This window comes from Pan paniscus, chromosome 5 (genome assembly GCF_029289425.2).
Source record: "Pan paniscus chromosome 5, NHGRI_mPanPan1-v2.0_pri, whole genome shotgun sequence".
NCBI lineage: Eukaryota > Metazoa > Chordata > Mammalia > Primates > Hominidae > Pan > Pan paniscus.
In genome coordinates this window covers 181,159,656-181,176,598 of record NC_073254.2, presented here as the reverse complement: position 1 = coordinate 181,176,598, position 16,943 = coordinate 181,159,656, and the positions used below count along the sequence as shown (strand labels likewise).

The following is a 16,943-nucleotide window of genomic DNA, read 5'->3' as shown; positions in this document are numbered from 1 at the left end:
CATTTATAACACATAGCTTGAGACATACATGATTCCACCTATAATTAATAACTTGATAAAAATATATTTGTAAATATTTTTTGTAAATTTTTCAGTATTTGGATTTGGATTATTTCTTATATATGTGTACACATATATATGTATATACATATATACTTATATACACTTGTATATAAATATATATTATAATATATATTTATATACATGTGTATATTATAATATATAATATACATATGTGTATATTATATATAATATGCAGTATGTGTGCATATTATACACTATATGTATGTACATATATGTACATGTGTACATATATGTATATGTGTGTACACATGTGTATATGTGTGTACACGTGTGTGTATATGGGTGTACACATGTGTGTATATATGGGTGTACACATATGTGTGTATACAGATGGGCGTACACATATGTGTGTGTATGTGTGTGTATATATGGTGTACACATATATGTGTGTATATATATCAGGGGAAAATGAGTTCCTTTCTTTTCTTAAGGACTGCTCTATGTTAAAAATTTTAAACACAGGTTAGTGTTTCAGAGAAAGATCAACAAATTACCTAAATTATTCACATAATGCCAATCCCAATTTTACTCTAAAATTAATCCTAGATTTTAAACTGATCTTTACAATTCTTGTAGTTTAAGGATAAGCAGCCAAGAGAACAACCTTGAGAGACAAGCACAGATACATTCTTACTCTTGCCTTCGGGTAACAATGCTGTCTTCAAGAAGTAAGTACTGCCGAGCTTCTTCAAAATTCCATTTGATCATTTAGTAGACAAATAGTGTACTTGTTCTCCTGACTCAGTCTCAAGGGACAAGGTACAAAGTATAACAGCATCCATTTTATTTTGGGTAGAGCTATGCTTTTAAAACTGAGGGTCACAACCTATTTGTGGGTAATAAAATCAATTTAGTAGGTTATGATGAACAATTTTTAATAGAACAGAATAAGAATTATTTGAGTATCATATATTGCAAGGTCAAATATTGTTTCAAAATTGTTTTCTTTTGGTTATAAGGCACACACACACTGTCATAAAATATATTTCTTACTGTAGGTCACGACCATAACCACAGTTTCAAAACCACTACTACAGACCAGAAGTTAGAATCTTACTGTCTTCTTGATGTACAGACCAACCCCTGAAAATAACAACATATCTGAAAATTTCTGAGCATTGGCTCTTCTTTATTCTGTGAGCAAGAAATAAAAGTTTCACGGGGGAAAAACGTTGTGGATGATGAGTTTTAAGAGGATTTCATATTTTCTATTTGCATTTTTTTCTGAAAACAAATCTTTCATCTCGTTTGATCCTGTTGAGTCCAATTCATCCAGAAAATACAGCATTTCACGGTTGCCAAGTAACTGTGCACATGGCTTAAGCTGGGCTATGTATGGCAGGTGGCTGGAGAACACCTTGGCTCTGGACCTTGACCAGGGGAGCACATGGCGATGCGAGGGTAAGGGAAGAAGGGCCTGCAGATCTGGAGCCTAAGCTGTCAGCTGGGAAAGCTGCAGCCCCTCTAGGCCATTTTTCTCATCTCTAAAACGAGACGCACAGCCCAAATGATCTTATAAGAGCTCAACTCTTGTAATTCTATAAGCAATGGCTAGGAAGTTGGATGAAATGAACACTAAGCGTCCTACCATCTGTAAGAACTTGTATTAGCAAATGTTTAAATCCTTATCTGAGTAAGAACTAAATACTTAACACATACAACAAACTAACTCCAAAAATTGTGTGAGAAAACCAAGTTATATCTACATTTTTATGTTCCCATATAAAAAGACTTTAGGATTTTAAATAAAATAAATGTACTATCGTCCAAAAGTTCCCCACTGAAAGACTAAAAAGGTTGACAATTTCTATTAATTTGACAACTCTAAACTAGCTGTCCTCTAACAAGCCCTATTCAGAAAGTTCTACATTTCAGCAGTATCTTCAAATAGCCTGCTCACACACAAAAAAGCTTCCACTGAAAACATCAAATCTGATCAGCTTTAAAGCTTAGTATCTACTTTTCTCCACAGAAGGCTTATTTTGTCTGAAATGAAATCCATGTATGAAATGCTTTTGATAGACTGCCTAATATATTCTTAATAGCTTTCCCTGCTAATTTATAAACACGTGGCATCCATATGACCCATGAAACCAATACTGCTGAGGTAGGTCTGCAAATTGCAAAACATGAACGTTCTTGTAATTCAAAAACAAAACTTCATGTTGCCTGCTAGTGAATAAATATTTAAAGGCAAAGGCACTCGATTACATAGTGTGAGATCTGCAGGGGTCTAAAAATGCACCTACCATACTCACTGCCAGTGGAATAATGTATCTTTTAAAATACAGACATTTCAAGTACACCGCTTAAAATGGGGAAAGCATTTAAACACAATATACATGTTGAGAACACAGTTCTAGATTTTAAATATTTCTATTAATGTAAAAGACCACCCTAATGTAAGTCCTGTGTTTGTTACTGTTGGAGTTGTTTCTAATCTACATACTCTATTACCCAAGCTGAAGTAAATAGTTTTTTAAAAGCAGCTTGCTACAGCCAGCTCAGATAGCCAGCTCAGATACCAAAAATAAATAAAATCATTTAAAATTTGGCAACAATATTCTCTTTATATCACATGGACTCTCATCAATTTCAATTTTAGTAACAATTCAACGTAAAGAAACTTAAAATTATAAATGAGCTAGTTAAGAATTTAGGCTCTCTGATTAGCTTTTTATTTTAAAATAAAATGTGTAACACGTTCATCATAAAAAGTTTTAGGAAAAATTAGTATGTATTTTTTATATCTTTTTTCTATGCACATACACTTTTTAAAATGGGATCACACTGAGTATTAGGGTTTTAAGAAGTTTAACTCAAATTAATAGTTTAAGCACAAACAGAGATTAGCTCACATCAAATCAGGAGAAAAATAGGGACAAATGTAGCATAAAAGGGCAACTGGCTGACAGTGTGGTGGTGTGCACCTGTAGTACCACCTACTTGGGAGGCCAAGGCAAAAGAATTCTTTGAGACCAGAAGTTTGAATCCAGCCTGGGTAACATACAGAGACTGCCATCTCTTTATTTATTTTTATTTATTTATTTATTTATTTTAAAGGCAACTGGCCATAGACCTCTTTCAGCCTCTCTGCTTTTCTCTGGGGATTAACATCACTGTCTGAGACCAGGTCCTCTGTAGGAGCTTCAGGAAGCTAGCTCTAGGCTCATGACTTCTCAGCATATACTTCAGTAAAATGCGCGTTTCTCTCTCCCAGCTCCAATTTGAAAAATCCCAGGAAAGAATCCTAATTGGCCTGGACTGGGTCAAGTGTCATGCCTATGGCCTGGCATCTGTAAGAAGAGGGCAGCTCCAATATGTACCATGTAGTTTGAGTCAAGAGAGGAATTCCCCCAAATAAGGTAGAAGGAAGACAGTGAAGTAGGGCAGACACAGCCGGTGGACAAATATGTGTATGAGATGAAAAACCACCTCAAATTTTGGCTCCCATCTTCTGCAAATTCTGTTTCATAGTCTGCTTGTTTTTGCTGAACACAGTGGTGAGTATGTATACATCAGAAATACTTGAGAATCTTCTTAAGAAGAGATACTCAGGTACCACCCCAAAAGGAGTTGTATCATGAGCATCTTCACATGTCACTAAACACTATTTAAAAACAGTTTTTAATAACTGGATAGAATTCTGATGTGGTTCTGATTTTTTTAAATTTAATTTTATGACTTAAATCCAGAAAAGCCACATACCATCATGATCCTTTTTGAACACAATATTCAAAAAGAATTTTATGAAAGCACCAACCACTGACATCTTTGCCACATTGTTCTGAGAAACTATGCTAAAGGATTCTTGGCGAGGGGTGGTGGGACAGAGATTATGGGGAGAATATTGGGTGGGGGATGGAGACAATAAGGTGATCCTCTGAGACTCACCATTAGTAAAAATGTACCGTACCACTGAGGTTTAAAAAAAAAAATCTTAAAGTGAGAAGGATAAAATATACTCCCAAATTAAAGCAGGAAAAGCAAGGTTTGTTATAAAGACTGAATATTAAAACAAACATACTATAACCCAAACAATTTAGGAAAGTTTGTGACACGAGGGAAAAAAGCAGCCTGTGTGATGCCTAGAAAATAAAAACCTAAGAGTAAGTCTGGATCGCACTGCCTCTCATTCAGAAGCAGGGGTGCACCTGCTAGGGATGCAAGCCCACCTCACTGGTCTGCTAACATGAGTCACCGGGATCATTCAACTCATTTCCCTTGCTAATATCATGCTTACTAATCAATCTCTTAATTATACTTTGGCTTTCTACAGGCAAGAGAATACACTGACTAACCAGGTGTACAGACAAAGCTGAGTATCTGTGCCTGAGAAGCAAAGCACAGTGAGTGTCTGGGCCTTGATTATCGTGCCGAGGGAGTGCCAGCTTATAAAGACCTACGGAGTCTTCAGCTAATCTCCTTCTCTCACGTTTTCCATTTTCTCTTTAAAGAAACTACTTCCAGTAGCCTACTGATAGGCAACGTTAAAGAGTCTTTAAACAGCATACATACTACCTGGTCAAATGACAAGGCTGAGACAATAGAATGCTATGAGTAAAATCATAGTCATGAGGAATGAGGAATTATTAAATAACAGGAAGTTATTACAACAAATGTATCCAGTGAGCAGGCAAGACCTTTATATCCCCGTATTTCAGCAGAGCTCAGAACAAGATTTGCAGGACACCATGAGAGCATACATGAAGGAAACAGAGTGGCCTCTAACAATGACAGAAAATTAAAGGGAACTACAAAGTCCTCCTAAGTGACAAGTCCCCAGTTGAAAACATGAAGTTTCTGCCATCACTGCTGTTTGGTGACTCCTCTCTGCCTAACGCCACCCTCGCCAATGGCATCTACTGTTACAGTGGTGTAAAGGCATGACCATCACTGATGCTGCACCAACAGTCTGGACCACCACAGGAGGCTGACTTTGCCAGGGAGAACAGGTAACATACAAGGTCAAGACTGAAACACACAGGCTCAAGGTGGACATTCAAGCCAAGAGGCAGAGCAAATCGCCTAGGAGTGACGACATTCAACTGGTTTTTTAGTAGGAAATCCAGTTTTTCAAATGAATTTACAATAAATATATAAAGTAAATAATTCATGTTTTTAAAAAAGTTAATTGTTAAATTTATGCAGCATGTACTCATAAGGACAATGAGAACAATGAGGCTATTTTTAATATAAATATTTTAAATGAAAGGTTATAGTAAACAAGAGCATTATATCAGCCTTAATATCCAATTTATTCTGTGTTTTAGGTGTACAGATCCAATAAGTCACAAAGGTAAACTGTTCCAAATTAGTTTTAATAGCTCTCCTAGTCACCTCAGGATCCTCCGAAAACTGCCCCAGAAGCTTGAAAAAGAAATGATAAGCAATGTTTATTTCAAAATTTAATCACTAACAATAACAACAGCTATCCTTATCATGAATTCTTTATCAAAAATAAGGACAAAAGTATCCACAACTGACAGCAAGCAATAAAACTGCAATAGAGTACTATGACCTCTCTGCCTGTTTTGTGTTGCTGGGTCACTGCATAACACTCTTGGGTCAGGAGGAAAGCACACACTAGGCAGATGTGCTGGGCTGGCTGCACCTGCCACGATGGCGCACTTGCTGCACAGCTTTGGAGGCCAACATGTACAGGCCTGAATTCTACAAAAGGCCTGTGCATTAACACAACCTTCCTAATCAATGACACACAGACATAAAGTACGTGACAAAGATGGCAAACAGAGTCTTATTCTAGTCTGTGGCAAAACCAGTTAACCTGGTAGCATAAATTATCACATTATTGGTTTCCAATGTATTAAAAGGTGGCATTTCACACATTTTCAACAAACATAAGAAAAAATGCCCAACATCACTAATTATCAGGGAAATGCAAATTAAAACCACAATGAGATACCACCTTACTCCTGCAAGAATGGCCATAATTTAAAAATAATAATTAAAAAAATAGACAATGGCATGGATGTGGTGAGAAGGGAACTCTTATACACTGCTGGTGGGAATGTAAACTAGTACAACCACTGTGTAAAACAATATGGAGATTCCTTAAAAAACTGGCCAGGCGCAGTGGCTCACGTCTGTAATCCCAGCACTTTGGGAGGCCAAGATGGGCGGATCACGAGGTCAGGAGTTCAAGACCAGACTGACCAACTTGGTGAAGCCTTGTCTCTACTAAAAATACAAAAATGAGCTGGGCCTGGTGGCAGGCACCTATAATCCCAGCTACCCAGGAGGCTGAGGCAGGAGAATTGCTCGAACTCGGGAGGCGGAGGTTGCAGCAAGCCGAGATCACGCCACTGCACTCCAGCCTGGGCAACAGAGAAAGACTCTGTCTCAAAAAAAACTAAAAAAACCTAAAAACTAAAAGTAGAACTACCATTTGATCCAGCAATCCCACTACTGAGTATCTACCCAAAGAAAACAACTAATCATATGAAAAAGACACATGTACACACGTTTATAGCAGCAATTTGCAATTCACAACTGCAAAAATATGGAACCAACCTAAATGCCCATCAACCAATGAGTGGATAAAGAAAATGTGGCATATATACACCATGGACTACTACTCAGCCATGAAACAGAACGAAATAATGGCAACTGTAGCAACTTGGATGGAGCTGGAGGCCATTACTCTAAGTGAAGTCACTCAGGAATGGAAAACCAAATATAGTATTCACTTATAAGTGAGAGCTAAGCTAGGAGGATGCAAAGGCGTAAGAATGATATAATGGACTTTGGGGACTCGGGGGAAGGCTCAGAGGGGGGTGAGGAATAGACTACATATTTGGTACAGTGTACATTGCTTGGGTGACAGGTGCACCAAAATCTTAGAAATCACCACTAGAGAACTTATCCATGTAACCAAAAAACACCTGTACCCCAAAAACTATTGAAAATAAAATACAAAAGAAAGTTGTAAGAAAAAAAAAAAAAGGAGGTGGCATTTCACACATTTTGAACACGTACATTGAGCTCCTCTAAAATGGTTTAAAAAAAAAAAGTTCAAATGAACAACTGGACAGCCCCGCAACATCTTTTACCAAAGATCTACAGTAATTCTGTCAGAGGTCAGTTCTATGTATTGAAGAGCAGGTGGTGACAATGAGGACATAAAAAAGAGAAAACAACAGCTTTGTCAAGTAATCTGTTTTACAGATTTTTCTATTGTAAAATTAACTGCAATGTTGCTAAGAAAAATATTTGTCAGATCTTCTTGTTCCGTACACTGCTGTTCACTTACAGTTGGATGAAACCCATTATCCTGACCTATTTTTATTATAACACAGACAGAAGCCTGACTGAAAAATCAAGTGTTTTTTTTTTTTTACCACTGAAGCAGCAGTCATTTTTGCAGCACATTTTCATTTCTCTGCCCTTCTCGCTTTTACCTAAGAATGTTCATGTCCATTTCTTTCCGGAGTAGGGTTATACAGAATTCTAATTTCTGATCTGCCCATTTGGATAATGAATTCTTCATGGTGGTTAAAGACACGGGCTGTGCAGCCAGACCTTTCTTCATTACCAGCTGTGAAACCCTGGACAAGATACTTAACCTGTGTGCCTCAGTTTCCTCATCTGTAAAAAAGAGAGTATAACAGGACCTACCTCATAGAGTTGTTGAAAAGATTAAATGGGTTAATAGAAATAAAGACAATGGCCTATTTTAAGCGTTAAGTGTTCACTATTAAAAGAAAAAGGTATCAAAATTGCTCGAAAACTGATCCGTTAACAAATTTATAATAAACTTTCTGACAAAATTTCTAAAAATACTAGATGTATTCAAAAGGAACCAAAGGAATTCTCATTACACCCTGTACCATTATTCAGAGAAGTTGTTCCTTAGAAGTACCCAGAACTATCTCAGAATTAAAAGAGGCAACTAATTTCTTCACAGCTTATAAAAATAAAACAAATTTGTTTGGGCCAACTGAATGATGACAAGCAAGAATATGGCTCCTGTGTTCAGTTCTAACTACAGTTACAGGTGTGAATTTTCTTTAAGCAGGAAAAAGAGGACACTTTACTGCCTTATTCCTAGAACTATAGAGCAAGACCATAAGATGCCAAGAGGAGCTGCCGAGGTATTTTCATTACAGGGGACAGGGGGCAGCAGTTCGCAAGTTTACTCTGGGATGCAAAGGACAGGGAGTAAGAGGACATTTGAACATACAAACATAGGCACGTAAAAAGAGGGAAATTCTCAGTTATGGTGAGTTTGTTCTCCCAATTAAAAAAAAATAAAGACATAAAAATAAGTTAATAGACTATGGAAGAAAAAGCAACAAATGCTTTGGTTACCGAAGTTCCACCTTAGAGCTTCCTGCAGTAGCAAAGTTTTAGACAAATGAATCCTTACTTTTGTGCACGTGTGAGCAACAATCTGCACAATACTAGCACTAAAGGACAGTAAGGGGCCCTCAGAAAAGGAAAGCAACGTATCTGTCTGCATAGTCTAAGTGCAGTTTCTCACGGAAGAGATGACAGGCATTCTCTGGAGCGGGCAAAAGGAGAGGAGGAGGAGAACGCGGGGAAATAGCCAGTACGCACTCGATTTCCGAATGTCTCATTTACTCGAATGAGGGCAGAGGGGAGGGACCACTTTCGTTCAGTAATGATGAGAGGCACTTCAGTGAGGCCACTCTTCCGAAGCTAGCGGCAGGGGAGGCAGCCGCACTCTGCTCCCAGCCCCCGCGACGTTGAGGGTGAGCTGGGGGAGTCTACAAGGGAAGGGGAGCCGGCAACACGCTCGAGCGGAACCCTGCGGAGCTGCAACCCCGGGCGGAGTCGCCGGACAGACTCAGACGCGGTCCCCTGGGACCCAGGGATGCACCGCGCCCCTCCCGCCCCAGCCTGCAGAGCCTGGATGCTTCCCTCCCCACCTGGCGGGAAGCAGAGGCCCTCGGGCCCGACCGAGTTCGGGCCAGGACCCGCCCCGCTTTCTGCGAGCGACCGACTGCGGCCGCCACACTCACCTCGCCGCCAAGCAGCACTCGGGTTCTGACTCGGTCTCGGGTTCCGGCGGCGGTGGTGGTGGTGGCGGCGGCTCCTCCATGGCGGCGGCAGGCGTGACGGCAAAGGCGGGAGGAGGGACCAGCGCGGCAGCGGCTTCTCTCATCCGTGCACGGAGCCCCGCATGGCCGCGGCGGGCAGTAAGCTGCAGCCTGGCGCGGGGCACCGGAGCCCCGAAGTGCGGGAGTGACTCGACTCCGACTCCGCCTCCGCCTCTACCCCGCCGCAGGAGCCGTGCGCGCCGCGGCCATCTTGGAAACGGCGACCGGCCGAGCGCCGGGGCTACGGTGGGCGGCGAGGGACAAGCCTCCGAGATCGGCGGCGGCGGCGGCGGCGGCGGGCGCCGGAATCCGACCGGACGGGGGCGGAGACGGCGGCAGGGAGGGGCGGGGAGCGCCGTCAAGTGTCGGCGCGATTCGGTCCTGGAGCCGGCTCTCGCCAGCTCGCCCGGTTTCGCCCCGGCCGGTGGCAGTGGGGGACTGTGGAGCGGAGCCGGGCTGTGCAGCGGGCTAGGAGCTCGAGGCTTCCCAGGCGGTCGTCGGTCTGGGAGGGACGCTGGGTAGGGCCGATGAGCGGGGCGGGCGCGACGCTATGAGCCCGGCCGGAGTCGCCGCCCAGGGACCTGCCACCCGGATCCCACCTTCCAGGAGGACGGACGTCACCCAGACGCTCGCAACTCCGGTCTCTTGACAGCGCAGCCTTCCACTACAGGCTCGAATTTTTAAGGCTTGACATAAAGTCTCCGGAATTCCAGACTATTAAAGTGACTCTCTCATTTCAACCCGGCAAAACTTCTCACCCCAGTGTCATAAGATTCGATAGCGATCTCCCAGAAACTTGGACTGGAATGCTTCTACACTGAGGGGATGGGGGGAAGAAGAAATGCTAAAGATTATTTCAGAGTTACAGAAATCCTGTTGAAATTCCAATGCATCGTTTACTCTTAGCGCTGGGGCTTCACAGTTTTTTTTTAAGTTGGAAATATTTACAAAATTTCCCATAGGGTGAAATCCAGAGTTAATCCAAAACCAGAATCTTTTAAAATTAAGTACATTCAAATGTGCAGATTTCTTAAACCTCATTTAGTTGAGCTTTGATAGGTAAAACACACGTTTTGAACAACTCTGGTAACAAAGAAAAACATTAAATTGATTATAGCTATGTTATATTTAAAGACCAGTAGTGAAATTAGCTATATTGTGCTCAAAGTATGTTACTGACATTTCTCCGTCGTTAAAAGGAACTGCTTCATTCTAGTTTTTTATAATAGTCTGTATTATGTATATAGCCTGATAGTGCTGAATTTCTGAATTGACCTTCATCTTATTTACTCAACAATATTCATTTGACAAATACTTATTAAGTGCATATATGTGTCAGGAACTGTACTAGGTGCTGAGGATATAGCAGTAAGCGCAACAGACCAAGCTAACAGCTTAGTAAGGGTGAGGTAAAACAAAACAAAAAAGTATTTAAAAAAATAAACTAATTTTTATCTTAATTTAAAAAACTACAAATTTTTAAAAATCACAAATTGGTATCCATGTATAATTCATTTCCGTGCACTTTCTTGTGTAAAGAAAGCTCAGTAAAAGTATTTCTTACGTTTCTGTAATTCTAGTTCTCTACTCGATTTTCTTCTGCAATTTTCTGAGCCAGAACCCTTCTTAGAAGGACAGACCAGAGGGGCTGATTAATTTTCACTCCAGCACACGCAGAGAAAGGCAGACCCAGTGAAAGAGAGCAATAAAAACCTCACGTCCATTGGAGAGGACCTAAACTAAGCATGACACACATTGATTTTTTGTTTCATAATGATACAGTGGCATCTATTTCTATCTACTGGTAAAACACCAAAGAAATACTGGATATGTACAAAAGATAGTAAACTTTTTTAAAATTTACTTTTAAGATTAGGTGTACATCTGCAGGTTTGTTATATAGGTAAACTTGTGTCATGGGGGTTTGCTGTACAGATTATTTCAACACCAAGGTATTAAGCCAGTACCCATTAGCTATTTTTCCTGATCCTCTCCCTCCTCCCACCCTCCACCTTCCAATAGGCCCTGTGTGTGTTGTTCCCCTCAATGTGTCCATGTGTTCTTATCATTTTGCTCCCACTTATAAATGAGAACATGGATGTTTGATTTTCTGTTCCTGCATTAGTTTGCTAAGGATAATGGTCTCCAGCTCCATCCATGTTGCTGCAAAGGACATGATCTTGTTCTTTTACGTCTGCATAGTATTACACAGTGTATATGTACCTCATTTTCCTTATCCAGTCTACCACTGATTGGCATTAGATTGATTCCGTGTCTTTGCTATTGTGAATAGTAGTTACACACTTTTTAAATAGTCCTTATAACCTTAAATCTCATCCTTCTTGGCTGAGTAGTAGGAAGTTGGAGAAAACCTCTACTGTTTATTTGCTGAAAGGTGATTTGCCTGTTTTTCTTATTTCTCCACCATAACATAAATCGCCCCTTATTGCAGACATTCTCCTCTGTATGAAGAATCTAAATTGAACCCCCAGGGGCTCCAAATCATTAGATAAAGAATTAAAGATTGCATGCTTTCAAAAAATAATTAGAATAGTGGGAATTACCCAAATGATTGAAACAAATAAAGGGAAAGGACGTGGCCTCCAACATATAAAATGTGAGCATGTGCTAACCCACAGGGAGGAGCACCCACTTCATTTCCTTTGGGACATGCAGGCAGCTAAAACCAGGAGAGCCCACGTTTCTTCATTCCTAATCTGACTTCTCAATACCTCTTTCCAGGATCTTGCTAACATGAGGAACAGATAGCTTAAAAAATGGAAATTCCTGAGGGAGCTCACTCTTCTTGTGAGCCAAGATTTCAGTGATTTCCCACCAAAACATCTAGAGACCATGCCTGATTCTCATCCTTTCATTTCTCTTTCAGATGTCCACGTGCAAGGCCTAGAGAACCAGAAACAGCAAGCTGCAGTTCCTGTATTATTTTCAGATCCCTTAAAATCACCAAGTGCATGTGCATGAGATGGAACCAGGCAAGGAGAACTGAGATGACATCACATCAAGGAGCTCCCATGCCCTCTGCCAGAGGCCTCTGCCCTTCACTTCCACATGGCAAAGTCACTTCTCCTTTCAGTGCTGTTCATGTGTCTCCCACACCACTCTTGGAAGACTTCGCTGCCCTCCACCACTAGACTGCCTTAACCTGCTGGCTAGGTGCTCCTCCTCAATGTTCCCATAGCACTTTGGGCAAACCATTATTTTAGCCCTATATCACCTATCTGCATCTGTATACTTGACTGATTACATGTGTATTTCTTCCTTGTGATCCTCTCAAGAGCAGACAGTGTTTTTTGCTTATCACTGTATCTTCAGCAGCTAGAATAACACCCTGTAGGCAGTAACTGTTCAGTGAAATGTCTATTGATAAATGAATGCTGGGCGCAGTGGCTCACACCAGTAAGTAATCCCAGCACTCTGGGAGGCCAAGGTGGGAGGATTGCTTGAGCTCAGGAGTTCAAGACCAGCCCAGGCAATATGACAAAACCCTGTCTCTACAAAAAGTACAAAAATTAGCTGGGCATGGTGGCGCACTCCCACCAGCTATTCAGGAGGCTGAGATGGGAGGATCACTGGAGCCTGGGAGGTCAAGGTTGCAGTGACCTGTGATCACATCATTGCACTCCAGCCTGGGCAACAGCCTGGATATATGAACGGGGAAATAAATCCCAGATATAAATTACTGTAGTACAAGTAGACTATAAGAAACATCATAAACAAGTTTTTTTTAAGTTCAACAGACATTCACAAGAATTGGAGACAACCAAGGTGGACACAAGTAAGGAGAAAAACCTATATTTAAAAAATAGACATTCAGGCTGGGTGTGGTGGCTCATGCTTGTAATCCCAGCACTTTGGGAGGCCGAGACGGGCGGATCATGAGGTCAGGAGATCGAGACCATCCTGGCTAACACAGTGAAACCCCATCTCTACTAAAAATACAAAAAAAATTAGCCGGGCATGGTGGCGAGCACCTGTTGTCCCAGCTACTCAGGTGGCTGAGGCAGGAGAATGGTGGGAACCCAGAAGGCAGAGCTTGCAGTGAGCCGAGATCACACCACTGCACTCCAGCCTGGGTGACAGAGTGAGGGAAAAAAAACGAAAAAAAAAAATAGACATTCAGTATAAGGGGGTAAAAACCATGTTAACTCCACAATACATGAACCCCTTTGTCACAAAAATATTATGAAGCATAGAAATAACCTAGATTTTTATACTGATAGTTCAGAATCCTTATAGTCCTACTGGCTGCTTGTATAGATACACTTACTAACAAACAAAAGGCTTCTAACATCATTCTGACTGAAGTAAGGAAAAAGTAATAATAAATAAATATGGAAATGGACTTTTAAACACTGATTTTTATTGAGATATGGCTCTGATGCACATCAGAAATATTTTGAGCCAACAAAGGGTCAGAAATAAGTTCCACAAAGTCAAGGACTCATCTGTCTGAAGTTTACATTTTCAGAGTAGTTTGCCACATCATGAAGTCCTTGAGTTGGAAACATGCTGAAAGGCATCTGATTTACCCTTATTCTCAGAACAAGACTTTCCATCAATCACAAAAGTGTCCAATGGTTGAATTTCTCAATTCTATAAGGAAGTCTGTTCCATATTTTGACAAATCTTATTCATAGGATATTAAAGCTTGTAACAATCCTAAATCTGTCTCCCTATTATGTCTAGCTGGTGGTCTATCTGGGACTATATAAAATAAATCTACTTGACATTTGAGAATAATTATTTCATGGTTCTTCCCTAAAATGACAACACAAAAATCTTTTTTTTTTTCCAGATTAATCACTCCCTTCCCCACTCCTTTCAGACTTGGAGAGTACTGGCTGGAGACAATTCTATTAGAAGGTTTTGCTTATACAATTTACTTGACAATTCAGACTTGACTAAAGTCATTTTGCTTAAACTAAGAGAATTTGAAATCCTAACTTCAGAATGCTTTTACCTCAAATTCATTTCAAAATATAATTGAAGGACTATACATACTTGAAGGATAATTGAGAAAAGACTGTCTAGTGGTTAATTTTCAATTTAAACTAAGGGCATTATGTGTTTCCAACAACCAGGATCATTCACCAGTATAAAAGGAAGGTGTATTAGTACATTCCTGCATTGCTATAAAGAACTACCTGAGACTGGGTAATTTATAAAGAAAAGAGGCTTAATTGTCTTAGAGTTCCACAGGCTGAACAGGAAACATGGCTGAGGAGGCCTCAGGAAACTTACAATCATGGTGGAAGGTGAAGGGGAAGCAAACATGTCTTACACGTCCAGAGAAAAAGGAAGAGAGAGTGAAGGGGAGGTGATATACACTTTTTTTTTTTTTTTTTTTTGAGATGGAGTCTCACTCTGTCGCCCAGACTGGAGTGCAGTGGCATGATCTCAGCTGTCCGCAAGCTCTGCCTCCCAGGTTCATGCCATTCTCCTGCCTCAGCCTCTCAAGTAGCTGGGACTACAGGTGCCTGCCACCATGCCTGGCTAATTTTTTTGTATTTTTAGTAGAGACGGGGTTTTACCATGTTAGCCAGGATGGTCTCGATCTCCTGACTTTGTGATCTGCCCGCCTCAGCCTCCCAAAGTGCTGGGATTACAGGCTTGAGCCACCGTGCCCGGCTGTGCTACACACATTTAAAAAACCAGATCTTGTGAGAACAGCAAGGGGGATGTCCACCCCCATGATCCAATCACCCCCCACCACCAGGCCCCTCCTCCAACATTGGAGATTATAATTTACCATGAGATTTGGGTGGGGACACAAATCCAAACCATATCATCCCACCCCTGGCCCCTCCCAAATCTCATGTCCTTCTCACATTGCAAAATTCAATCATCCCTTCTCAACTGTCCCCCAAGTCTTAACTCATTTCAGCATTAACTCAAAAGTCTACAGTCCAAGTCTCATTTAAGACAAGGCAAGTCACTCCTGTCTATGAGCCTATAACATAAAAAACAAGTTAGTTACTTCCAAGATACAATGGGGGTACAGGCATCAGGTAAATATGCCTGATCCAAACGGGAGAAATCGGCACAAACAAAGGGGCTATAGGCCCCATGCAAGTCTGAAACCCAGCAGGTCAGTCATTAAATCTTAAAGCTCCAAAATAATATCTTTTGACTCCTTGTCTCACATCCAGGACACACTGATGCAAGGGGTGGGCTCCCAAGGCCTTGGGCATCTGCGCCCCTGTGGTTCTGCAGGGCTCAGCTACCATGGCTACTCTCAAGGGTTGGTGTTGAGTGCCTGAGGCTTTTCCAGACACACAGTATAAGCTGCCAGTGGCTCTACCATTCCGGGGTCTGGAGGACAGTGGCCCTCTTTTCACAGCTCCACTAGGCAGTGCCCCAGAGGGGACTCTGTGTGAGGGCTCCAACTCCACATTTCCCCTCCACACTGCCCTTAGTAGAGGTTCTCCATGAGGGCTCCAACCCTGCAGCAGACTTCTGCCTGGACATCCAGGCATTTCCATATATCTGCTGAAATCTAAGCGGAGGCTCTCAAGCCTCAACTCTTGCCTTCTGTGCACCCACAGGCTTAACACCACATAGAAGTCACCATGGCTTATAGCTGGCATCTTCTGGAGCAGTGGCCTCAGATGTATCTGGGGACCTTTTAGCTGTGGCTGGAGCTGGAATGACTAGGACACAAGGAGCAGTGTCCCAAGGCCCACCCAGCAGGGCCTTTGGCCTGGCCCATGAAACCATTCTTCCCTCCTAGGCCTTCAGGCCTGTAATGGGAGGGGCTGCCACAAAGGTCTCTGGAATGCCTTTGAGGCATTTTCCCCATTGTCTTGGTTATTCACATTTGGCTCCTCTTTATTTATGCAAATTTATGCAGCCAGCTTGAATTCCTCCCCAGAAAAATGGGTTTTTCTTTTCTATCATATCGTCAGGCTGCATATTTTCTAAACTTTCATGCTCTGCTCCCCTTTAAAATATAAGTTCCAGTTTCAGATCGTCTCTTTGCTCACACATGAGATTATGCTGTTAGAAGCAACTGGGCCACATCTTTCATGCTTTGCTGCTTAGAAATTTCTTCTGCCAAATACCTGTTGATGAAAAGAGTCAAACTCTGTAAAATAGTTAAAGAGATTTATTCTGAGCCAAATATGAGTGACCATGGCCTGTGACACAGCCCCCAGGGGATCCTGAGAACATGTGTCCAAGATGGTTGGGGTGCAGCTTGGTTTTATACGTTTTAGGGAGACATGACACTTCAATCAAATACACTTAAGAAATACATTGGTTCAGTCTGGAAATGTGGGACAACTTGAAGCAGGGGCTTCCAGGTTATAGTAGATTGAACATTTTTCTAACTGGCAATCGGTTGAAAGAGTTATCAACAGAAAGGAATGTCTGTGTTGGGATAAGAGCTGTGGAGACCAAAGTTTTATCATGTAGATGAAGCCTCCAGGTAGCAGGCTCAGAGAGATTATATTGTAAATATGTCTTATCAGACTTAAGGTATGTGTTGATGTTAATGCTGAATAGGCATAATGAGGCATGTCCGACCCCCACTTCCTATCATGGCCTGAACCAGTCTTTCAGGTTAAATTTTAAAGTGCCATGGCCTAGGAGGAAGTCCATTCAGATGGTTGGGGGGGACTTATATTTTTATTTTTGGTTTACATCCCCTAAATCATCTCTCACAAGTTCAAAGTTCCACAGATTCCTAGAGGAGAGGCACAATGCCACCAGTCTCTTTGCTAAAGCATACCAACAGTGACCTTTACTCTAGTTCCC

The 16,943-nt window shown here is 41.5% G+C and overlaps 1 protein-coding gene across 5 annotated transcripts in view; it reads right to left on the bottom strand.

The window, feature by feature from the left end:
• The window catches only part of MAP3K4 (mitogen-activated protein kinase kinase kinase 4), a 125,701-nt gene extending 115,715 nt beyond the window's left edge, over positions 1-9,986 (bottom strand). For 4 of the 5 annotated variants that reach the window (XM_003820241.6, XM_008973635.4, XM_008973636.4 and 1 more), the window contains exon 1: positions 9,090-9,833. In XM_003820241.6, the coding sequence (XP_003820289.2) occupies positions 9,090-9,232 (143 nt within the window). In that variant the 5' untranslated portion in view covers positions 9,233-9,833. Of the gene's footprint in view, positions 1-9,089 lie in introns of all 5 variants that reach the window. The other variant, XM_003820240.4, reaches the window with a different exon arrangement.
• Between the last annotated feature and the right edge of the window lie 6,957 nt (positions 9,987-16,943).